This window comes from Chiloscyllium plagiosum, unplaced genomic scaffold (assembly GCF_037043375.1).
Source record: "Chiloscyllium plagiosum isolate Xiang-an unplaced genomic scaffold, Cpla_swu_hap1 HiC_scaffold_1, whole genome shotgun sequence".
Lineage (NCBI taxonomy): Eukaryota > Metazoa > Chordata > Chondrichthyes > Orectolobiformes > Hemiscylliidae > Chiloscyllium > Chiloscyllium plagiosum.
In genome coordinates this window covers 137370570-137395803 of record NW_028270139.1, presented here as the reverse complement: position 1 = coordinate 137395803, position 25234 = coordinate 137370570, and the positions used below count along the sequence as shown (strand labels likewise).

The 25234-nt window shown below is 41.1% G+C and overlaps 1 protein-coding gene across 4 annotated transcripts in view; it reads right to left on the bottom strand.

The window, feature by feature from the left end:
- Window positions 1-25234, bottom strand: part of ccdc142 (coiled-coil domain containing 142) — a 157331-nt gene that overhangs the window by 37087 nt on the left and 95010 nt on the right. For all 4 annotated transcript variants that reach the window (XM_043709356.2, XM_087991078.1, XM_087991067.1 and 1 more), the window contains one exon: window positions 18623-18798. In XM_043709356.2, the coding sequence (XP_043565291.2) occupies window positions 18623-18798 (176 nt within the window). The remainder of the gene's footprint in view (window positions 1-18622; window positions 18799-25234) is intronic.

The following is a 25234-nucleotide window of genomic DNA, read 5'->3' as shown; positions in this document are numbered from 1 at the left end:
GAAATTATAGTAAATTACAAAAAAACTATTGTAAGCAATTTTACAACGGATACATATAGAAATCATGAGTTAGTTTCAATTGTGTAGGACCTGTGAAATGAGTTGAGTAGGATTGACAATTTGTGGGTGATTCATAGAATGCTATAGAATAAAAGAATGATAATCAGTGCATTGTGCCTTTGCTGGTTCTTTGATAGATAATCTAATAGAAACGTAGAAAATTGGGGTCATTCAGCCTTTCAAGCCTGTTCCACCACTTAATATGATCATGTCTTATCATCCAACTGAGTATCTTGTTCCTGCTTTCTCCAGACACCCTTTGATCCCCCTAGCCCTAAGAATTAGATTTAACACCTTACTGAAAACATTCAATGTTTTGTCTTGAACCACTTTCTGAGGTAGAGGACTCTATAACCTGACTGGGTCAAAATGTGTAGGGCTGGAAAAGCACAGTGAATGTTCCTGATGAAGAGTTTATGCTCGGACCGTCGACTCTCCTGTTCCTCAGATGCTGCCTGACCTGCTGTGCCTTTCCAGCACCACACGTTTTGACTCTGATCTCCAGCATCTGCAGTCCTCACTTTCTCCAATCTGACTGGGTAAACCTTTGCTGAAACCACACCAAGAGAATTGTTTGTGATTTTAGTTTCCTTATCTCAGGGAGTACAACAAAGATATACTAGATTGATTCCAGGGATGGCAGGACTGATGGTTAAGACTGTGTTCACTGGCGTTTAGATGAATAAGGTGGGAACTTCAGCGAGGAGAGCAGTATATCGGAATGGTGGAAGCTCTTTCAGCAGGAGCAAGTCTTGTCACTGGCAGATGTGTCCTTGGAGCATGGTGTCAAGGCAGGAGGTCCCTCCCTGCATATCATCAGTGGCAATCCAAGGCTCTGAAATGGTCCAAGATAGTTGAAGAAATGATGGGTCAGTCCACTCTGCGCTGTACACCTAATTATAAGGCCCTTTCATCCCCACACTACATTTGCTCTTGGAGTTTCATTCTATCCCCTATATGCAGCCCATGTTGACAGGAAACTGACTGGTCAGCTGGTACCAGTTTTCATTCTCATTTCCGACACATTTCTATCCTGCCTCTGGCAACAGCTCATATTCAGATCTACATCTTTAGTCATCTAAGGGGCTCTAGTTTAAATGCCCTTTCACTTTCCATCCCAATGGAACGTGCCTATTCTTTGAAGACCTCCCATCATTTAGTTAGTGTTGTGCCCCTCAATTTTTGAATCCAATTCTGTTGGACCAAATTCCTTTTCAACTCAGTAAAGTTAACCTTTTTCCAGTCAAATACTTTTAAACTTGATTGCTCCTGATCTTTCTCCGTAATTGTTCTGAACTGATATTATAATCATTATTCCTCAAATGTTCGTCCATTGAAATACAGCAAACTTTGTTTTAACTGCCACCTTATGAACCGGCACTCTTGATAAACTGGCAAGACTTACGCCCTGAAATACTGGAAGTTTACTGTATTATCATGATCTCTGAGATGTCAGTTAAGGATGCAAATGAGAAGGCTCTCTCCTGGTTAGTTTTATCTAAATTATTATTTAAGTGATTTATGTTGCAAAGGAAGTACAACAGTAATGTGTACACCCCCTGCATTGTTTATATTATAGTTGGTTCTGGTTTAATGCATTTCTCCAACGTGAATTGGCTTTAATGCAATTCAAAAATTTAGACCATTATTTGTAGAACGTGAACTTTCCTTACTGGTATTGGCTATATTCTGACCCCATTAGTTTAAATGGCACAGCTATTATGTGATTTTCATATAACGCAAGATTGCAGAGAACAGAACTATCACATTAAATCAGAACAGAATGTACTTAGCATGTGTTTTTACATTGATTATGTGGACCTCTTGATCAGCCAGAATATTTCATCAACCGCTAGACTCCTGGTCCCAGTGGTGCCAGTTAATTAAAAAGTTTGCTGTATATCAGTTTGCCTCACTTCATTCTCCAGAACTAGTAATAACATTGCCTATTTCCTCATTTGGTTCAAACCATTTTGATCAAGAAAGCTCTCTGTATTTATGTCAGGAGTTCATCCCACTCTTTGCCCTTTATACTACGATCCCAGGGCCTTTGCCTGCTGCTGATGATAGGATTAGGTTACTTACAGGTTATTTACAGTGTGGAAACAGGCCCTTCGGCCCAACTAGTCCACACCAACCCGCCGAAGCGCAACCCACCCATACCCCTTTACCTAACACTACGGGCAATTCACCTGACCTGCACATCTTTGGACTGTGGGAGGAAACCCACACAGACACGGGGAGAATGTGCAAACTCCACACAGTCAATCACCTGAGGCAAGAATTGAACCAGGATCTCTGGCGCTGTGAGGCAGCAGTGCTAACCACTGTGCCACCGTGCCGCCCAGAGAAATGTTGTTAAAACTTTAGAGGGTGCAGAAAAACTTACAAGTATGTTGCCGGGCCGAGACCGATTGAGTGATAGGGAAACGCTGAGTAAGGTGGGGTTTTTATCCCTGCAGCGTCAGAGGCTGAAGGGTGACCTTGTAGAGGTTTATAAAATCATGAGGGGCACAGTCAGGGTTAATAGCCAAGGTCTTTTTCCTAGGGTAGGGGAGTCTAAAACTAGAGGGCTTAAGTTTAAGGTGAGAGGGGAAAGATTTAAAAAGCACCTGAAGTGTAATCTTTTCATGCAGAGGATGGTGCATGGATGGAACAAGCTGCCAAAGGAAGTGATGGAGGCAGCTACAATTACAATATATAAAAGGCATTGGAATGGGTACATGAATATGAAGGGTTAAAGAGGGATATAGGCCAAATGCTGCCAAATGGGAATAGATCAGATTGGGATATCTAGTCTGTGCGGAACAGTTGGACCAAACGGTCTGTTTCGATGCTGTACGACGCTATGAGTCTATCTGAAGAGAAATACCGCTTTCTCTGACAGAGAAACTGCGTACAATTCTCCAGGTATGGTCTCACCAAGCTGTCACCCAGAGAATGGTCAGCCTGTGGAATTCTCTGCCACAGAAAGCAGTTGAGGATAAAACATGGAATGTTTTCAGTTAGAAGTTAGATATAAGGCTAAAATATTCAAAGCTGTATGGGGAGAAAGCAGGAACAGAATACAGAGGTGGATGATCAGCCATGACCATATTAAATGTCAGAGCCCGCACAAAGGTCCGAATGTCCAACTCTTGCCCCATGTTCTATGTTTCTTTTGGATTGTCTATTAAACCGATTATCATCTTCCATTCTATATCATTCTATTATTCACCCATTTTCAAGATACACTGGAAAATGGAAAATGTACCAAGACTTCTTAGACAGCCCCTCTCAAACCTGATACCTCTACAACTGGAAGAAGGTCAGCAAATGCATAGTTCCCAAACAAGTTGCATATCATCCTGACCTGGAATCACATAGCCATTTCTCCATCAAACACCTGAAACTCCCTTCCGACCAGCAATGTGGGTATACTTATACAGATGACTTACAGTGTAAAAGCAGTTTCTTTTTATTCATTCGTGAGACGTGGACAGTGTAATATGTATTACCTATCCCTTATTGCCTTGAGGTGGTGGTGATGAGTTGCCTTCTTGAATCACTGCAGTCCACATGCTGGAGGTAGGCCCTCAGGGAGAGAATTCCAGGATTTTGAGCCAGCGACAGTGATATATTTCCAAGTCAGGATGGTGAGGTGACTTGGAGGTTCCCTTACCACCTGCCACAGACTTCATCTAACAATTATGTCCTTTAGGACCTGACCAGCTCGATCAGTCGTGCAGCTGCCAAACCATTCTTGGTGGAATTTATGGAAATCCCCCACCTAGAGTACATTTTGAGCCCTTGCCACCCTCAGTGTTTCCTCAAGGTATTCAACATGGAGGTTTACTGATTGATCAGCTGAGGAAGCTCAATACCTAGTAATTAGCAAGACGTTTCCTTGCCCATGTTTAATCTAAAGCCATTAGACTTCATAGGGTCCAAGGTCAATGCTGAGAATTTCTAGGATTACTGTTTACTACTGTGCAATCACCTCTACTTGGTCTATCCTGTCAGTAGGACAGGTCATATCCATGGTGATGGTGACATCTGGGACATTGTAAGGTATGATTCCATGAGTACTACTATGTCAGGCTGTTGCTTGACTAATCTGAGAGATCACTCTCCCAAGTTTGGCACTAGCCCGCAGAAGTTAGTAAAAGGAGGACATTGCAGGATTGAAAGGGCTGTTCTTGCTAATGTCATTTCTGATGCCCAGGTTGATGCCGGTGGTCAACCAGCTTCATTTCTTTGTTGAGATGTAGTGATTAATAAAACGGAGTGGCTTGCTAGGTAATTTTAGAGGGTAATTGCTGATGCTCTGGAATTACTGAAGGGCATTAATGAGCCAGATGGTTTTTCCACCAACTGACAATGATTTCGTGAACATCAGTAAATTCATAAGTACAGATTCTTTATTCATTGAGAATTCAAATTCCACCATCTGCCCTGGTGGAGTGCTAACCTAGGTCACCCTAACATGAGTTGAGTTTCTGGATTAATGATACAGCAATAATGCCACTATCCAACCTCATGTTTTTTCTTTTTTTCCTTAGTTCTCCTGAATACCATGAAGCCAGGAATACTAAATTCCCTAATCTTCCCTTTCTTTGAGCCAGTGTCTATTATTTACTTCTAGATCATAGTACCATGTGACAACTTGTGCCTACAACCTTGTTGACTTCACTTTATGTATTTCCCTACACATACATCAATTCCATCTTAGACTGAGTTTTAGATTAGATTACTTACAGTGTGGAAACAGGCCCTTCGGCCCAACAAGTCCACACCGACCCTCCGAAGAGCAACCCACCCAGACCCATCACCCTACGTTTACCCCTTCACCTAACACTACGGGCAATTTAGCATTGCCAATTTACCTAACCTGCACACCTTTAGACTGTGGGAGGAAACTGGAGCACCCGGAGGAAGCCCATGCAGACACGGGGAGAATGTGCAAACGCCACACAGATAGTTACCCGAGGCGGGATTTGAACCCGGGTCTCTGGCGATGTGAGGCAGCAGTGCTAACCACTGTGCCACCATGCCGAGTTGTATTTGATTCTGTTTGAATTCTTCAATTTCTGAACTATAAAAGGATTCATAGGAAATATTTATAAAGGATAATTCACTGCAAGAAAGATTTCAAGTTGGCAGGATGGTTGCGATTAGAATGCCAACATTTCCAGGGAATAACTCTGTAATAAAAGTATGCTTGCTAACAACATTGGTGGTGACTATGTAGAACATGTATAAATACTGTTGACGACTATATTGAAACTTTAATTGCAGAATAATATTGGTTTCTGTCTTTTTTTAACTCTGTAAATTAACATTTTATGCAGATCATTGGAGGCTTCTGATCTGATTAACGGGTTTTCTCCTCTTGGTTTCAAGGTCATCCTATCAACTACGATTATATCTGAAGTAATGTGCAAGAGTGAATAGGTCATCAAATTCCTAATTATTATTGACTGCTTTTAATAGTAGGTAGGAAAGCACAGTTATAAACAGATCAAAGTAGATTTTGGAATATACGCCAAGCGTGCCAATAATAGTTGATTTTTAAGCAGGGAGTGCCAGTTGAGTTCATAAATGTAAATTGAGTGATCATTTAATCTGGTTGTTCACAATGTTCCACTTTCCCTAATGGCCTTATTAATGCATCAGTTTGACAGGAAATCAATCCTGATAGGATTTAATTCAGCCTTTGACCAAGAGATTTTGAATAGAGGCATAAGGATATAATTAAACATCATGCAATCATTTGAAAATAACTGAAAATGCTTTTAGTATTCTGGATGGAGATTAATGCTCGGGGCTTTCATTAAATTAGCACCAGAAACCTCTATTTACTGTACATTCCAACGTCAATGAATCAATACACTTCTCATTTATCTATCAAATAAAATCATATATCCAATATAGAATGCAAGTAAATTTTTTTTATTCATTCACAAGATGAAGGTGTTGCTGGCTAGACCAGCATTTTTTACCCATCCCAGAGGACAGTTAAGAGTCAACCACATTATTGTGGGTCTGGAGTCACATGTAGGCCAGGCCATGTAAAAGGCATTCGTGAACCCATCTGAACCAGATGGGATTTTCCGAAATGGTTTCATGATCATTGTCCTAATTCTTGATTTTTAATATTGAGTTAAAATTCCAGCATCTGCCATGGCTGAATTTGAGGAGAAAGTGAGGACTGCAGATGCTGGAGATCAGAGCTGAAAATGTGTTGCTGGAAAAGTGCAGCAGGTCAGGCAGCATCCAAGGAGCAGGAGAATCAACGTTTCGGGCATGAGCCCTTCTTCAGGAATCATGAAGAAGGGCTCATGCCCGAAACGTCGATTCTCCTGTTCCTTGGATGCTGTCTGACCTGCTGCGCTTTTCCAGCAACACATTTTCAGCTCATGGCTGAATTCGAACCTGGGTTCCTAGAACATTACTTGGGTGTCTGGATTAACAGTCCAGTAATACTAGCACTAGATCATTACCACCGCAAATTTCTAACTTAAATTGATAAAATAAATTTCATGAGAGATTATGACTACTGGGATAATCATTTACAATAGTTCATGTGTAGCTAAACTACTAGTTAATGAATAAAAACAAAATGTTAGAGACACTCAGCAGGTCGTATTATTGGTAGATTTAAAAAAAACAGAGTTAATGTTTTCTATTAACTTATTCAGAACTGAAGAGAACTGGAAAATGATGTTTTTAATGCTGTTGACAAAAGGGAAGGATGAGTGAGTGGAAAGATGGTGAGGGTCAAAGTGCGTTTACTGAATGAGCAGAGCTGAACAGATCCAAATGGATGCAGAAGACCAAAAATTCAATGTCCAGGGCTATTTTTAAAAGAAGAAAAGTCCGAAATGATGCACTTTGGAAGAAGTAACAAGACAAGGGAGTACTCAATGAATGGCAAGACATTAGGAAGCTCAGGAGAACAGAGGGATTTGGGATGCTTATCCACAGATCCCTGAAGGCAAGTTAATAGGGCAGTTAAGAAGGCTTATGGGATGCTTGCCTTTATCAGTCATAGTACAGATTATAAGAAATGGGAGGTCGTGTAGAAGCTGTACAGGACTTTGGCTAGGCCAACGCTAGAGATACCAAAGTGGAAGAATTCTAGCCACCCGACATCTGGAAGAACACTTCATCTTTTGCCTTGAGACCCTCCAACAACATGGGATCAATGTCGATTTCGCTAGTTTCCTCATCACCCCTCCCCCCACCTTATCCCAGATCCAACCCTCCAACTCGGCACTGCCAACTTTCCTATCTGTCTATTTTCCTTCCTACATATCCCCTCCCACTCTCCACTCCAACCTATCACTATCACTCCCCAGCTTCATCAAGCCATCGCGTGCCGCGTTACCTTTACCTCAGCCTCACTCTCCTGCCATTTATCTCTCAGCCCCCTTGGGGCACCCCTCCCTAATTCCTGATGAAGCGCTTATGCTTGAAACATCGATTCTCCTGCTACTTGGATGCTGCCTAACCGGCTGTGCTTTTCCAGCACAACACTTTTTGACTGTGTGTAATAGCAAACAACGTGATAACAAAGCCCGGAGTGTGTGGTTTGGGCAAAGTACATGGGAGAAGCTCATGTTGTTGAATTAGATATTGTGAGCAGAAGACTGTCAAGCTCTAAAGCAGAAAATGAAGGTTCCCCATGGCACCTTACCCTGCAACTGCAGAAGGTGTAAACTCTGTTCATTTACTTCCTCCCTCCTTAGTATCCAAGGACCCAATCAAACCTTTCAGGTGAAACAGCGCTTTAGCTGCAATTCACTCAATCTTGTCTACTTCATTTGCCACTCACAATGTGATGTCCTCTACATTGGGGAAACAAAGTGTAGGCTGGGTCACTGCTTTGTAGAACCCCTAATTAGGTCTGCAGTTGAGCTTCCAGTTGTCTGCCACTTCAACACACCACCATGCTCACTGGCCAACATCTCTGTCTCAGGCTTGCCACAGTGCTCCAGAAAAGTTCAGCACAAGCTAGAAGGACATCACCTCATTTTCCACTTGGGCCTCTGGGAATTATTTCCAAAATAGGGTTAATGTTTCGGGTCCAGTGACCCTTCTTCAGAACCAGTTCTGATTCCGAGCATCCGCAGTTCTTTGGTTTTATTGTTTTCGAGAAGACGCTGATGTCTCCATCCCACCCACAGCACATGGCAAAATGATTGATTAGATTAGATTCCCTACAGTATGGAAACAGGCCCTTCGGCCCAACAAGTCTATACCAACCCTTTGAAGAGTAACCCGCCCAGTCCCATTCCCCTACCCTATGTTTACTCCTGACTAATGCATCTAACACAATGGGCAATTTAGCATGGCCAATTCATCTGACCTGCACATCTTTGGATTGTGGGAGAAAACCAGAGCACCTGGAGGAAACCCACGGGGAGAATGTGCAAACTCCACATAGCAGGAATTGAACCTGGGTCCTTGGTGCTGTGAGGCAGCAGTGCTAATCACTGAGCCACTGATTGTTGAAAGCTTGCTATGCGAAAACTAACTGTGACATTTGTCTACATAATAAAGGCTATACAAACAAAGGTAATTCATTTGGTTGAGTAAATGCTTTGAGAATTTCTAAGAATGAATATACATTAACAGACAAAATAACAATTTAAGAACTACTTCAGTATGTGCAATTTAGACTAATTTAAATAGACTTTGTGGAGCAGTAAAATTGTGTAAACAGGTTTCTCAAAGACATGGCATTATTGATTTCTGTTTAAGTCTGATGAACAGCCATGTAAACAATTAGGTGATTAGCGTAATCCTACATAATGTCCACACTAGAACTTTGCAACATCAAGTTTCAGGTCAATCAGTCATACGGTATACTTGATTAAACAGTGGAATTCAGACAGTGTTTAATAAGTGTTCAGTTAGACTGATCTTAGACTCAAAAATATATGTGAAGGGAAGGTTGTCAGAGGTTTAGAAGAATAACATTATTCAACTTTCCTAACTAGAACCATGCTTCCTATTTTTGAATAGGAACCAAAAGCTCCAACATTTAAGACTCTAAAAGTAGCCTTCAGACAGCAATACCTTTAAAATTCTGGTTTTATTGCATAACTTGCTGACGCTGGTGGTGAAATTTCATTGTTTCAATATTTGATGATTGCAGCAGCTGCTAAAAACTATACAAATCAGTCAACAATTTATCATTTTGATGGGCTAAATATAGAAACATAGGAGATAAAAGCAGAAGTAGGCCATTCAACCCCTTGATTCTGGATTAGTGGTGCTGGAAAAGCACAGCAGTTCAGGCAGCATCCAAAGAGCTTCGAAATCAACGTTTCGGGCAAAAGCCCTTCATCAGGAATAAAGGCAGTGAGCCTGGAGCGATAAGCTAGAGGAGGATGGGGGTGGGGAGAAAGTAGCATAGAGTACAATGGGTGAGTGGGGGAAGGGATGAAGGTCAGGGAGGAGAGGGTGGAGTGGATAGGTGGAAAAGCAGATAAGCAGGTAGGACAAGTCCGGACAAGTCATGGGGACAATGCTGAGCTGCAAGTTTAGAACTAGGGTGAGGTGGGGGAAGGGGAAATGAGGAAACTGTTGAAGTCCACATTGATGCCCTGGGGTTGAAATGTTCAGAGGTGGAAGATGAGGCGTTCTTCCTCCAGGCGTCTGGTGGTGAGGGAGCGATGGTGAAGGAGGCCCAGGACCTCCATGTCCTCGGCAGAGTGGGAGGGGGAGTTGAAATGTTGGACCACGGGCGGTGTGGTTGATTGGTGCGGGTGTCTCGGAGATGTTCCCTAAAGTGCTCTGCTAGGAGGCGCCCAGTCTCCCCAATGTAGAGGAGACCACATCGGGAGCAACGGATACAATAAATGATATTAGTGGATGTGCAAGTAAAACTTTGATGGATGTGGAAGGCTCCTTTAGGGCCTTGGATAGAGGTGAGGGAGGAGGTGTGGGCGCAGGTTTTACAGTTTCTGCGGTGGCAGGGGAAAGTGCCAGGATGGGAGGGTGGGTTGTATGGGGGCGTGGACCTGACCAGGTAGTCACGGAGGGAACGGTCTTTGCGGAAGGCGGAAAGGGGTGGGGAGGGAAATATATCCCTGGTGTTGGGGTCTGTTTGGAGGTGGCGGAAATGTCGGCAGATGATTTGGTTTATGCGAAGGTTGGTAGGGTGGAAGGTGAGCACCAGGGGCGTTCTGTCCTTGTTACGGTTGGAGGGGTGAGGTCTGAGGGCGGAGGTGCGGGATGTAGACAAGATGCGTTGGAGGGCATCTTTAACCTCATTCAACCCCTTGAGCCTGTTCTGCTATTCAATATGATCATGGCTGATTATTGAGCTCAGTACCTTAATCCTACCTTCCCCCATTTCCCCTGATCCCTTTAGCCACAAGAGTTACATCTACCTCCTTCTTGAAAACATATAATGTTTTGGCCTCAACCACTTTCTGTGATAGTGAATTCCACAGGCTTACCCACTCTGTGTGCAGAAAGCTCTCCTCATCTCAGTCCTAAAAGTTTTACCCATTATCCTTAAATGATGACCTGGTTCTGGACTCCCTACCATAGGAACATCTTTCTTGCACTAATCTGTCTAGTCCTGTCAGAATTTTACACATTTCTATGACATTCGCACAGCCACCCCCTTCACTCTTCTAAACACTAATGAATACTATTCTATTCAACTCAATATCTCCTTATATTACATCAGCCCTGCCATCCCAAGAATCAATTTGGTAAACCTTTGTTGCACTCCCTCAGGAGCAAAAACATCCTTCCTCAGATAAGGAAACCACACAATGTTCCAGATGTGGCCACATCGATGCCCTGTTCAACTGCAGCAAGATATCCTTATTCCTGTACTTGAATCCTCTTGCTATGAAGGCCAACGTACAGTATGCCTTCTTTACTGCTTACCACACCTGTGTGCTTACTTTTAGCAACTGATGCACAAGGACATCCAGGTCTCATCACACACTCCCTTCTCTCAATTTCCAGCCATTCAAATAAAAATCTGTTTTCCTATTTTTGCAACTAAAATGGATAGCCTCACATTTATCTATATTATAATGCATCTGCCATTCATTTGTTTACTTACAGGGCGAAAGTGAGGACTGCCGATGCTGGAGATTGGAATCAAGGTTAGAATGGTGCTGGAAATGCACAGAAGGTCAGGCAGCATCCGAGGAGCAGGAAAATCAACGTTCCAGGCAGGAGCCCTTCATCAGGAAGGATGTCTACAAGGATGTTTACTTACAGTATGTCCAAATCACACTGCAAAATCTCTGCATGCTCCTCACAGCTCACCCTTCAACCCAGTTTTGTGTCATCTGTGAACTTCGAGATGTTATATTTAGACATATATTTATGTTATGCTAAATTATGCTAGTAATAATCCCTATGGTATACCATTGCCTGTCATTCAGAAAAAGATCCGTGCTATTCCTACTCTTTGTTTCCTATCTTCTAAGCAATTTTCTGTCCATCTCAAAATACTACTTCCAATCCCATGCACTTTAATTTTGCACATTAATTTCTAATGTGGGACTTTGTTAATAGTCCTTTGAAAATCCAAATAATCTACATTAAAGAGAATGCAAACTACATGTTTTTGAGTCCATTGAACAAGGCTTTTTTTATGGATTTACACACACTGAATGCACTGGTAAAGCTAGTATTTGCTGCCAATCCTTACTTGCCCTTGAACCATTACAGTCCATGTGGTGAAGATACTCTCACAGTGATTATACTTCTGGTATAACTGAGTAGCTTGCCAGGCCAGTTAAGAGTCAACTTACACTGGATTGGACCTGATGCCAAGTAAAAATGAGATTAAATAAGGATGACAGATGTCCTGCCCTAAAAGGCATTATCAAATCAAATAGACTTTTATGGTAATCTTGTTGTTTCACTGTGATCATTGCTTGATTGTAATTTTGCTAAAGATGCAATTAATAGATGGATATTTGTAAGTCAGTTGTAAGCAAGTGCTGAGAAAGTAAATAAAATTTGGAACAAATTGTTTGTTTTACAAATATGCTTAAATGTTGATTAAATTGCAGATTATTTCTGCTAACAAGTGGAAAATCTACTTATTTTAAAACCCAACATTAATTTCAGTGTCTACTTTATTTTCCTGATAATGTGCAAAACTAATTAGAGAATAAACATCAAGAATACTGACAACTACCCCTTGCCATAAAAATGCATAAGAGCAAAATTGCTATTATGAATAGGAACTTAGCAAACAAAATAAATTTGTACAAAATATTACTTGGGCTGCAGTTCTATGTCTAGTTTGTGCTACCCTAATCCAGAGAAGATTCTACTTAAATTATGCACATTAAAGTTATAGAGCCTGTTGAATCTAAACTGAGCAAGATGGTGCCAGAGATGGAAACACTGGGCTGGATTTTACCAGTCATCTTAAGACAGGCTGAGAGGCAGGAGGGCAGGAAAAATGACAGTGGAAGGCATCTGCATAATATTTTTATACTATCAGGGCATGTTACCAGTGACAAGAACTTTAGTTCAGGGCAGGTGATGGCCTAGTGCTATTGTCACGAGACTATTAATTCAGAGACACAGGTAATGTCCCATGCATCCAGGTCAAATCCTGCCATAGCAGATGGTTGAATTTGTAAGCAATGAAAATCTGGAACTAGAAGTCTAATCCTTTAACATTTCTACTAGTTTAGCTTTGTATTTTTAATGCTTCCATCCTGTTAGTGAATTTCAGAACCGTTGGCAATGATCCAAATTGCAGAACCGTTGGCAATGATCTTTTCGTCTTCACTGTCAACGGGGGTGGTACCAGAGGACTGGAGAGTGGCGAATGTTGTGCCCCTGTTCAAAAAAGGGAATAGGGATAACCCCGGGAATTACAGGCCAGTTAGTCTACTTCGGTGGTAGGCAAAGTAATGGAAAGGGTACTGAGGGATAGGATTTATGAGTACCTGGAAAGACACTGCTTGATTAGGGACAGCCAGCATGGATTTGTGAAGGGTAGGTCTTGCCTTACAAGTCTTACACCTCCTTGAATTCTTCGAGGAGGTGACCAAGCATGTGGATGAGGGTAGAGCAGTGGATGTAGTGTACATGGATTTTATTTGATAAGGTTCCCCATGGTAGGCTTATGCGGAAAGTCAGGAGGCATGGGATAGAGGGAAATTTGGCCAGTTGGATAGAAAACTGGCTAACCGTTTGAAGTCAGAGAGTGGTGGTAGATGGTAAATATTCAACCTGGAGCCCAGTTACAAGTGGAGTTCCGGATGGATCAGTTCTGGGTCCTCTGCTGTTTGTAATTTTTATTAATGACTTGGAAGAGGAAGTCGAAGGGTGGGTCAGTAAATTTGCAGATGATACGAAGATTGGTGGAGTTGTGGATAGTGAGGAGGGCTGTTGTCGGCTGCAAAGGGACTTAGATATGATGCAGAGCTGGGCTGAGGAGTGGCAGATGGAGTTCAACCCTGTCAAGTGTGAGGTTGTCCATTTTGGAAGGACAAATAAGAATGCGGAATACAGGGTTAACGGTAGGGTTCTTAGTAAGGTGGAGGAGCAGAAGGATCTTGGGGTCTATGTTCATAGATCTTTGAAGGTTGCCACTCAGGTGGATAGAGCTTGTAAGAAGGCCTATGGCGTATTAGCGTTCATTAGCAGAGGGATTGAATTCAAGAGTCGTAAAGTGATGTTGCAGCTGTACAGGACCTTGGTTAGGCCACATTTGGAGTACTGTGTGCAGTTCTGTTCGCCTCACTTTAGGAAAGATGTGGAAGCTTTGGAGAGGATGCAGAGAAGATTTACCAGGATGTTGCCTGGAATGGAGAATAGGTCGTACGAGGATAGGTTGAGAGTGCTCGGCCTTTTCTCATTTGAACGGCGAAGGATGAGGGGTGACTTGATAAAGGTTTATAAGATGATCAGAGGAATAGATAGAGTAGACAGTCAGAAACTTTTTCCCCGGGTACAACAGAGTGATACAAGGGGACATAAATTTAAGGTGAAGGGTGGAAGGTATAGGGGGAAATGTAAGGAGTAGGTTCTTTACCCAGAGAGTGGTGGGGGCATGGAATGCGCTGCCTGTGGGAGTGGCAGAGTCAGAATCATTGGCAACCTTTAAGCGGCAATTGGATAGGTACATGGATGGGCGCTTAAGCTAGGACAAATGTTTGGCACAACATCGTGGGCCGAAGGGCCTGTTCTGTGCTGTATTGTTCTATGTTCTATGTTCTATGAAACACTAAAATTAAGCTGAGGTTATAATTCACTCCTACTATAACAATTAGAACAGAAATAAAGAACTGAAGTCCATAAACATTCTTGGAATAGCAATTAGCTGAGAACACATTTATCTCATGCACGAATTACTGCTGCTAAATCAACAAAACAGTACCTTTGGGATTTTAGGCATAAAATACATTTCATGAAATTGGATCTCAAGAACTGAATCACCCCGGAATATCATTCAGTTGGACTATCAGATAGTTTATTTTATTAATTCATGGAAGTGAGCAACCTAGCAAGGTGAACATTTACTGCGCATTCCTAATTTGCCCTTGAGAGGGCAATGGTCAGTGAGTTTCTTGAACTACTTCATACCATCTGGTAGAGGTACACTCAGTGCCATTAATTAAAGAATTGCATATTTTAATCCAATGGAAGTGAAAGAATAACAATGTAGTTTCAAGTAAGGAGGATGTGGGGCTTTGAGAGGAACTTGAGAGAAGTGGTATTCCCACACATCTGTTTGTCATTCTAGTCGTAGAGGTCAAGGGTTTTTCAGAAATTAGGTAATTAGCAAAGTATGGAGTTAATATTAAAATTGGTATCTATCACAAAAGAGATATTGTGAAGAGGATACTGAAGAGATTCATTTGGATAAGATTAGAGGTTATAAAGTTTTCTTTTCAGTGGACTTTTGTTGAGATATAAAATATTGTAGTTGAAGGAGTAGTGGAAACAAAGACTGTAACAGCTTTTAAAAGAAAAATGGGAAGTATTTGAAAAAAAAAGTAGTTTTAAAGGTACAGGGAACAGGGTAAAGTTGATAACTTTTCCACATAAAGTGAACAGACCCCTTCTGTACTGTACAATTCTCTGATTCTGTGAGGAAGATCTGAGAAGTAGGAATAAATAAAGCCTTTATAAATAGAGTTATTACTCCGATGTAAGGTCATTTAACCTGAAATGTTATATTTTTGACTAAGTGAAGAGGCATGCACTCAGATAAAAGGGCCTTATGTTCATGGACAAGACATGGGTTTTTCCGCACAGTTGCATTCTTTTCAACTCATTTCATGTTCACGAACAGGTAAAATGCCAAATTGTAGTGATAGGTAGTGATAGGTAGGCAGAAAGTTCTCTCCCCTACTAAAACATTCTAGGTTCTAAGTTGGATGGCACTACATCCACAAGCATCAACTCCCTCCACCAACAACGCTCAGTAATACCAGTGTGAACTATCTACAAGATATACTGCCGTCCCAAGGAACGGCACTGTGGCTCAGTGGTTAGCACTGCTGCCTCTTGGCAGCAGCAACCGGGTACAATTCCCGCATTGAGTAACTGTCTGTGTGGGGTATGCACATTGTCCCCGTGTCTACGTGGGTTTCCTCCAGGTGCTCCAGTTTCCTCCCACAATCCAAAGATGTACTAGTCAGGTGAATTGGCCATGTTAAATTGCCCATAGTATTAGGTGCATTAGTCAGGGGTAAATCTAGGCTGGGGAATGGGTCTAGGTGGGTTACTTTTCGAAGGGTCGGTGTGGACATGTTGGGCCGAAGGGCCTGTTTCCATACTGTAGGGAATCGAATCTAAAAAAAGATCCTCAGACAGCACCTTCTGAACCCAAAACCACTTCTATGTACAAGGACAAGAGCAGCAGATACACAGGAATGCCATCACTTTCAAGTGCCCCTCCAGGCCACTCACCATCCTGACTTGGAAATAAGTTGCTATTCCTTCACTGTCACTGGGTCAAACTCATGGAATTCCCTCCATAATGGCATTGTGGGTCAACTCACAACAGGTAGACTGCAGTGGTTCAGGATGGCAGCTCATCACTACCTTCTCAAGGCAACTAGGGATAAGCAATACAATGCTGCCAGCCAGTGATGCCACATCCCACAAATGAATTTAAAAAATTTTAAAGGCACCTGAACACACTCCAAACTAGGACCATCAGTCAACCTCTGCTCATCAGCCTTACCATAGGAAAGACAAGGGATCAGGTAATATGTGGCGAAAAAAGGCTTTCGTGACATATAAACGCAGCTCGGACAAAGGTGGCCATTGAGGTTAACACCCCTGGGTGCTTCAAGGAAACCTAGCACCAGTGTTGCAAGAGGATAGAGCACTGCAGTGGTCCGCCAGGGTATGTGCCACTGTCTATTCAATTCTTCACATGCTCCTCTGAGTAAGAGCTGGCATTGCAAAGTTGCAACTGCAGAGAACTTTCACACATGAAATTGGGTGCCTTAAGTGAAATCAATGTGTGCCACTTCTTTGCAGCTGGCACCACATGACACTGCCTCTCACACATCTGCTTTGGTTCACATTTAGTACATAAAAAAAGTAGCAACAGTGAGCAACTCACAGACCTTTTATCATACCAGGAGAACGTATACATCTGATAGCATTTCACCAAAGACTTGCATGGAATAGGGACATAATCATAAAAAAATGACCTTTTGATTTAAATCTCTCCTTTGAATTCAGGCATGCTTGCTTGACACAGTCAGATTTTCTGGGAGCAGACAGTGTTGCTGACTCACTTGGACAGGCTTGTTGGTCTTGTCAAGATTCATTTCTAACACTAAGTGTTGAACAACATCAGGTCAGACTTCATATGATAACTTTTCATAAGCTAATTAACTTATAGACAGTTCAATCCTAACACTGGAAGCATTTGTTGAGAAAAAAAAAAATTTCTGAAGGAGCCAAGTTAGTGAAGACCAGTGTTCCCACTAACTTTGTTTTCATCTGTATTCCATGATCGATAACAACTTCCAGAAGCAAAGTCAATACTGTCAAACAATGTCAGCACACGAAGCGTCATGTGCGGACATTCTGAGTGGCTGTGCAGCTTGGGGGGAATGTAGGCGAAGGCATATGTTGTTGTGGTTCTGTTCGCATATGTACACAGTGGAGTTGGAGGAAGATGTCTACCTTGCCAGATACATGAGCCATAATACGTTACATATATTTGTGAACAGACAAATTACCCATTGTTTTTGGACTCATAGGATAGCCACCATGAATGCAATTTCAGCAGCTTGAATGTTGATGAGTATTCATGACATGCTATTAAATACAAAACAGATTCCAACATGAAAGCCAACCCACCAGAAATATTCTGAGAATATAACAGCAAATGTTAACTCGTCATTGGAAACAGAAATTTTTCTTCCCTCCCAATTAGATTCCTCAATTCACACTTCTGCAAAATCAGGGTGATCCTGGACAATTCCGTTTTGTTTCTTTTTCATCAAATATTGCCTGTTATACTCAGTACTTCCAACATGTATGTTTTTTTATTATACTGTATTTGTTGTATTACTGTAGAAAGAAAATTGTATTAAAAAGGATTTTGTAAAAATAGTTTGTGGTACTAGACAAATTTTATTTATACTTTATAGGAAAAATGTGATGAAAATAGCATCACAATATATGCTTTAATGAAATGGATTTAGTCTCAAATCTATGTCAGATTTTGATTCAGGAAAAAAGTAGTAAAATAATACTCTCAAATATACTATTCTTTTTATGGCTACACTATTACAGAGCTCCAATTACTCTGAAACACAATGAGTTTCACAGTCGGCAATTGGATCTTTTCAGCAGATCCAAATTTTTAATTAGTTGAATTAATTTTCTCAACTAATTTACAACTAAACAAAACCAGGGATTGAAGAAAAAGTGACACACCAAAGTATTTGTCATAAAAGGGCAAATAGAATGCAATATGAAAACGCATTTTGTTAAGGCATTGTGGTTAGCATCACTCGTGGCTTATGACTTGGAACATACTGATGTAGCTCCTCAGAAACATACAAATGAGAAATCTATCAGGCCAGCACACTAATCCTACTAGAAATAATGGTCTTTGCCATTTTGAATCTTACAAAATGACAAGCTTTAATTAATGGTGCAGAAAAACTAAAAGGCAGCATCCTTTTTATTGTCACTCTCATTCACAACCAACTTTAAGTAGACTGTAAACAAGCTGACAAGATCAGTGTGTTAGTGAAAATATAATTTACCCTTGGATTCTAAACATCCCACATGTGGATTTTTGCTGGTTTAAAAACGACTTAAGAGTAGGTATAAATATTTAGCCACGTTGCCTCGTAATATGGAGCAGATAACACACAAGACCTTTAGAAGTTTAGAATGCTGATAAAATGGCTATCTTGGGTCCAGTATGTGACCCATTCAATAAAAGTATATCATTCACATTACCCACACGCACATCTCAGCAACTGTGAATTTAACCAAATAGTATAACAATCTAAACCAAATACTGGACAAGATGGCTTCAACAGAATTCACTGCATCTCAGAAAAACTGAAACCAAAATCTCACTCACTTTTAGATCTGCTTGAATTAATAGGAGAAACTGATTCATGGACCAAGAGAAAAGAAATTGGAATCCTTTTGTCATTAGCCAATGGGATGAAGTTTGCATAGTTGTGATGCAATGACTCACTGTCCGCACCAAGATTGGTGGTACTACCAATTTTCGAACTAGTCCAGTGCTGGTACCTGAAATGAGGAACAAGTACAAGTTTAAAATAAACATTTTTAAGGATGTATCACACCAATTCTAATCCTGTATCGTATTATCCAGTCATCATGTTAGAGCATATAGTATAATTAGTTAATTAAGATTGGTGGAAAGTGCAAGCAATCTCTGTGGTAATTAGAAAGTCTTAATATAATCTTGGAAATCTTGTATGATTTCAAAAAACTGATAGTTTTAATACATTATTTGGTTCAAGAATTGGACTTTATAAAAGAGCTAAAGGTCTATGAGATTTCTGTGTGATCAGACAAAGTCAACTTTATCTGCAATTGATAACTGGGGTTACCTTTCAATTGGGAGAAAGTGTGGACTGCAGATTTGGAGATCAGAGTCAAGAATTGTAGTGCTGAAGAGCTTATACTCGAAATGTCGACTCTCCTGCTCCTAGGATGTTGCTGACCTGTTACCTTTTAATTATCGGACATTCGTTTTGTTCACTAAGAAATGGGTGAGCAACTATTACAAGTCTGGCAGGGATCTTGTGAACCCATTTGGCTGCTTGAGTCATGGACAGTAAGCTTTTAAATCCACACACAGTATAATTGCCAAAAAGCTGGTGAGACAGACGAGTCTTAGTCCTAACTCTACTATTTAGCCCACAATTGTAACATTCAACAAGAATTAGTGATGTACACATTGTATTTACAAGATTAAAAACGATCTCAGATAGAAACTCAGCAGTTCAGGCAACATCTGCAGAGACAGAAATAAGAGCTGAAGTTTCCAGTCCATGTAAGTCCAAATTTGCAAGTCAATGTTTTCTGAGAAGCCGGTCATAAGCACATAAAAGGAGTTTCCTCAAAGTTTAAAACAGCAAGCCCTGGACAATATCCCAGCTTGAATCGAAAAGTGTGGTGCTGGAAAAGCACAGTAAGTCAGTTAGTATCCAAGGAGCAGGTCAGTCGACTTTTCAGCCATAAGCCCTTCATCAGGAATGACATATGACTGGAAATGTAGCACACTCTGGAGAATATGTCTTTAGGACATCCACTAGAACATTATTTGAGTCCATAGCTATTGTTATGCTCAGCGCCTCCAGCTGATCCTTGATAATGGATTGAATCAAAATTATTGTGACGTTGATGTTGCCAGGACAGATCATCATTTGACTATTTTAAGTGATGACAGTTGCAAATGTTTCAGTGTTACCTTTTGTATTGAAATGCTCAGTTCTAGCACTTCAAAATTGTATTCAGGGACAATCCTCTTTCTGTAAGTTGTCCATTACCATCACAGCTGGAAATGGCAGGACTGCAGAACTCTGATCTGATTTGTTGCTTGTCAGATAGCTTTGCTCATATGCTACTTCTACTGTTTAGCATGTTTGTAATCCCATTAATAATTGAATTAGAATTAGAATCCCTACAGTGTGGAAACAGGCCCTTTGGCCCAAAAGTCCATAACGACACTCGGAAGAGTAACCCATCCAGACCCATTCTCCCTACCCTATATTTACCCCTGACTCGTAACCTACACAATGGGCAATTTAGCATGGCAAATTAACCTAACCTGCACATCTTTGAATTGTGGGAGGAAACCGGAGCACCTGGTGGAAACCCATGCAGACATGGGCGAATGTGCAAACTCCACACAGACAGTTGCCAGAGGCTGGAATCAAACCCAGGTCCCTAGCGCTGTGAGGCAGCAGTGCTAACCACTGAGCCACCATGCCGCCCCAAGATGTTGAAGCTTAGTCTCAAATTTAGGTCTGTCTCCTCTAACCATATTCTCCAATGTTCTTCACTGAATCAGGATTGGTTATTTGGCTTGATAGTTATCATTATATGACAGACCTTGAAGTTACAGATTGTGGTAAAATATAATTCTGCTGTTGCTGACGGTCCATAGCATTTCTCAGATGCACAATTTTAGCTGCTGGACCAGTTTATTTTTAACATTCATGGTACATAGGTATTGCTGGCTAGGTAGGCATGCATTGCCCACTCTTAATTGCCCTTGAGAAGGTGGTGATGAGTTCTTGGGGTGTAATTAAACCAACAGTGTTTATTACAAAGGGAGTTGCAGGATTTTGATCCAGCAACCCTGAAGGAACAGCAATATATTTCTAAGTCAAGATGATATGAAACTTGAAGGGGGAACTGCAGCTTGTTTTCTCATTCAACTGCAAACTTTCTCCTGTGTGATAGAGGTCATGGCTTTGGAATGTGCTGTTGAGAGAGGTTTGGTCAGTTACTTCAACACCTCTTGGTACATATTACTATTGCTGATCATAAATGGCGAAAGGGAATTAGGTCTCAATCAGTAGGCTTCCCTGACTATGTTTGAATTGATGCCATGAGACTTCATAGGGTGTAGACTCAATGTTGAAGACGCCCAGGGCTTTCTCTTCTTATCCCACCGTGGGCAGCACAAGAGGAGAAAGCCCAGGGAGTCCTCAACATTGACTCTAGACCCTAGAGACTCTCACAGCGCCAGGGACCCGGGTTTGATTCCGCCCTCAGGCTGTGCGGAGTCTGCACATTCTCCCCATGTCTACATGAGTTTCCTCTGGGTGCTCTGGTTTCCTCCCACAATCCCATGACGTGCAAGTTACATTAATTAGCCATGCTAAATTACCCATGGTATTCAGGGATGCCGAGGTCAGTTGCATTAGTCAGGGGTAAATATAGAGGAATGGGTCTGGGTGGGTTACTCTTCGGAGGGTCGGTGTGGACTTTTTGGGCCGAAGGACCTGTTTTCACACTGTAGGGATTCTGTATTAAAAATGATATAGTGCAGTGCCACCATATTAGGTTGGCATTCTCTACTAAGGAGACATAGTCGGGGATAGTGATAGTGATTTCTGGAACATCAAATGCAAGAAAATGGCACTGTATAATGTCATGCAGATGTTTGACTAGTCTGTCGAATAACGCTTTTATTTTTGGTATCCTAATGTCAGCGAGGAAGGTTTGCACATTCAGCTGGGTTAGGTAAGACTTATTGTTTGTCAAGGTCTATCGCAGGTGGTTTGGTTTTCATCAAATTCAATTATTCCTTAACAACTTGAATCAAGTAAAGGGAACAATGAGGATATGAGGTACAACTTGGCAAGGATGGATTGAGGAACATTACAAAAATGGTTGACAGTGGATAGGTGATGGCTAATATTTAAAGAATATTTAAAGAAATTTTTATTCCTGTCTGGCACAAAAAAAATGCAAGGTGGCTAGGCTGTGGCTTAGAAAAGAAATTCGGAATAGTATTAGCTCCAAAGAGGAGGCATACAAAATTGTCAGAATATGTAGCAATCCTGATGATAACGAGCATTTTAGGATTCAAAAGAAAAAAGTTTTATTAAGAGGGAGAAAATGGAGTGTGAGAGCATAATTGCAAAGTGATAGGAAACTGACCCCAAAAGATTCCTCTATGTGAAGAAAAAAAGATTAGTAAGGACAAACGCAGATCCATTACAGTCAGAAACTAGGGAATTTATAAAAAGGAACAAAGAAATTTAACATATACTTTGGCTCTGGATTCACAAAAGAAGGCACTGTGCAGAAGTGTAGGGGAACCAAGAGCTTACTGAGTGGGAGGAATTGTAGGAAATTATCATTAGCAAGAAAGTAGTGCTCAGAAAATTAATGGAGATAGTTGCTTCCTTGTCAACATCTCTGTGTCACGCTTTCTACAGTGTTCCAGCAAAGCTCAGTGCAAGCTGAAAGAAAACACCTCATTTTCAGCTTGGCAATCCTGCAGCCTTCTGGACTCAATGGCAAGTTCAATAAATTTGGGGCTTGAGACACCTTCTCCCATGCTCTTACCCCAACCCCACATTCCAGGCCTTGTTGTCATGTGCAAAAGCAGAAGTTGCTACCAAACACACTGAGCTTTTTCAGCATGTATGAAGAGAAGCCAAAGTTAATGTTTTGGGTCCGGTGACCCTTCCTCAGAATTCTAAGTGTAGAGTGTTTTAAGTTTTACCGTATTTGTTTGCTGTATCTGAACCACTTTGAGAAGTCATGTGAATTCTCAAAGTGGTTCAGATACAACAAACAACTAAAATAATTCAACTGCTTTGCATTGCATGCATGCAATGAAAGTAATTTGCTTCGATTAATGATATATGAATAGGAAGGGTTTAGAAGAATATTGTCCAATGTTGGCAAATGGGACTAGATTAGGTTAGGATATGTGCATGGATGAGTTTGACCGAAGGGTCTGTTTCCATGCTGTATAATTCTATGACTTTATAGCTGATGGTAGCAATACTCTGGCATGATTATGAATTGGTTGGCAGCCAGAAATAAATAGGTCTTTTTCTGGGTGGCAGGCAGTGATTTGTGAGGTACCACAAGGATTGTCCTTGGGCACCAGTTATTCATGATATATATAAATGACTTAGCAACAGAACCAAATAGAATATTTCTAACTGGTTTGCTGACAACCCAAAACTGGGTGGGAATGAGAGTTTTGAGGAGGATTCAAGAAGGCTTCAAAGTGATTTAGAAAATTGAGTGTTGGGCAAATAGGTGGCAGATACAATACAACATGGCTAAATGTGAAATTATACACTTTGGTACACAAAACAGAAAAGTGGAATATTATTTAAATGGTGATACATTGGGAAATGTGGACGTATAAAAGAATTAGCTGTCCTTGTATACCAGTCATTGAAAATAGACACGTAGGTACAGCAATCAATTAATCAATCATTGAATCATAGATCCCTACAGTGTAGAAACAGGCCCTTCAGTCCAGCAAGTTCACACCGACCCTCCGAACAGCATCCCACCCAAATCCATTCTCCTGCTCAATTACTCTATACTTACTCCCAACTAATACATCCTAAACACTATGGGTAATCTAGCATGGCCAATTCACCTAAACTGCACTTCCTTGGATTATGGAAAGAAACCGGAGTACCCAAAGAAACCCACACAGACATGGGGAGAATGTGCTAGCTCCACACAGACAGTTCACCTAGGCTGGAATTGAATCAGAGTCCCTGGCGCTGTGAGACAGCAGTGCTAATCACTGAGCCACATGCCACTCCACTTAACAAGTAAAGCCTTCAGTGCACGAGGATTTGAGATCAGAAGTAGGAATGTCTTACCACAGTTGCACAGGGCTTTGGTGAGACCAATTTTGGGTTCTTTACCTAAGAAAGGATGTACTTGCCATACAGAGAATGCAGCAGAGATTCACTCAGCTGATATCGAGGATGGTATGATTGTCCTTGGGGAGAGATTTTTTCGACAGGACCAACATTCACTGGAGCTTAGAAGAATGAGACAGGATCTGATTCAAATATATAAAACTGCAACTGAGTTGGATAGACTGGGTGCAGGGAGGAAGGTTTTCCTGGTTGAATTGTCTAGAATCAGAGGATGTGATCTCAATATATGGAGAAGACCATTTAGGACTAAAATGAGGAAACATTTCTGCATTGAAAGAATAGCGAACTGATGGAATTTGCGATCACAGAAGACTGTGGAGGCAAAGTTAGTGAATATATCAAGAAAAACATATATATTTTTAGATTTTAAAGGCACCAAGGGATGTGGGGGGAAAAGCAGGATATAGAGGATCAGCCTTGATCAAAAGGCCTATTGGCTCCTTGTTTTGATATTTCTATTTCATGAATCTTCAGAACGTTATTTCAGAATATTTTGCTTCATAAAAGCAGTGACAGTACTTCAAAAATAATCTGTTGATTGTGCAAGTTATCAACTTTCTTTGAACTAACGATCTTTGATACTGTACATTATGCTTAACTTGGTAACATTCTTGCCTCTGGATTAGAAATGTATACATGTCAGTCTAATAACAGAGTCTGAACGTATATTATTTAATACGTTTGAATAAACCAGGGTGGACTGAAATTTATTCAGGAGTACTGAATAAAGAAAGAAAAGTTAGGGTCTTTCTTTCGAGCCTTCACACCTAGGGCCTCCCCCATTCCCCACACTGAGGTGTTATCAATGATCACAGGGCTGCCTGATTTTGATAAGTCTGAAGCCACCCATCCTAGTAAATAGGAGCTGAGTTAAATACCTCAGGGCTCAAACAGATGATGTTGTTTGGGTTGTTGTTTATACCCTTGCTTGCACCACCTGCCGAAAATCAACTCCCAGTTAAAGTCCAACTCAGCCCTCAAATTCTGAACAATATATTTTTCTTCAATCCTAATACCAGCAAAAAGCAATCATTCTTATTGTTAATTATGATATACTGGCAGAACAGAGAGCTTTTATGCATTCAATAAAATTCTCACATTTCAAAAATAATTAATTCTGTGAAGCACTCTAAGGCATTAAAATGTGATAAAGCCTTTTTTTTATTAGGTCCTTGGATTGTCATCTTCCACACTACCAATGGCTGTACAAAATTAGATCATGAGGTGGATGCAAATTACCTTTTGACTAAATGATTCTTAATTGCTTTATGATGGCA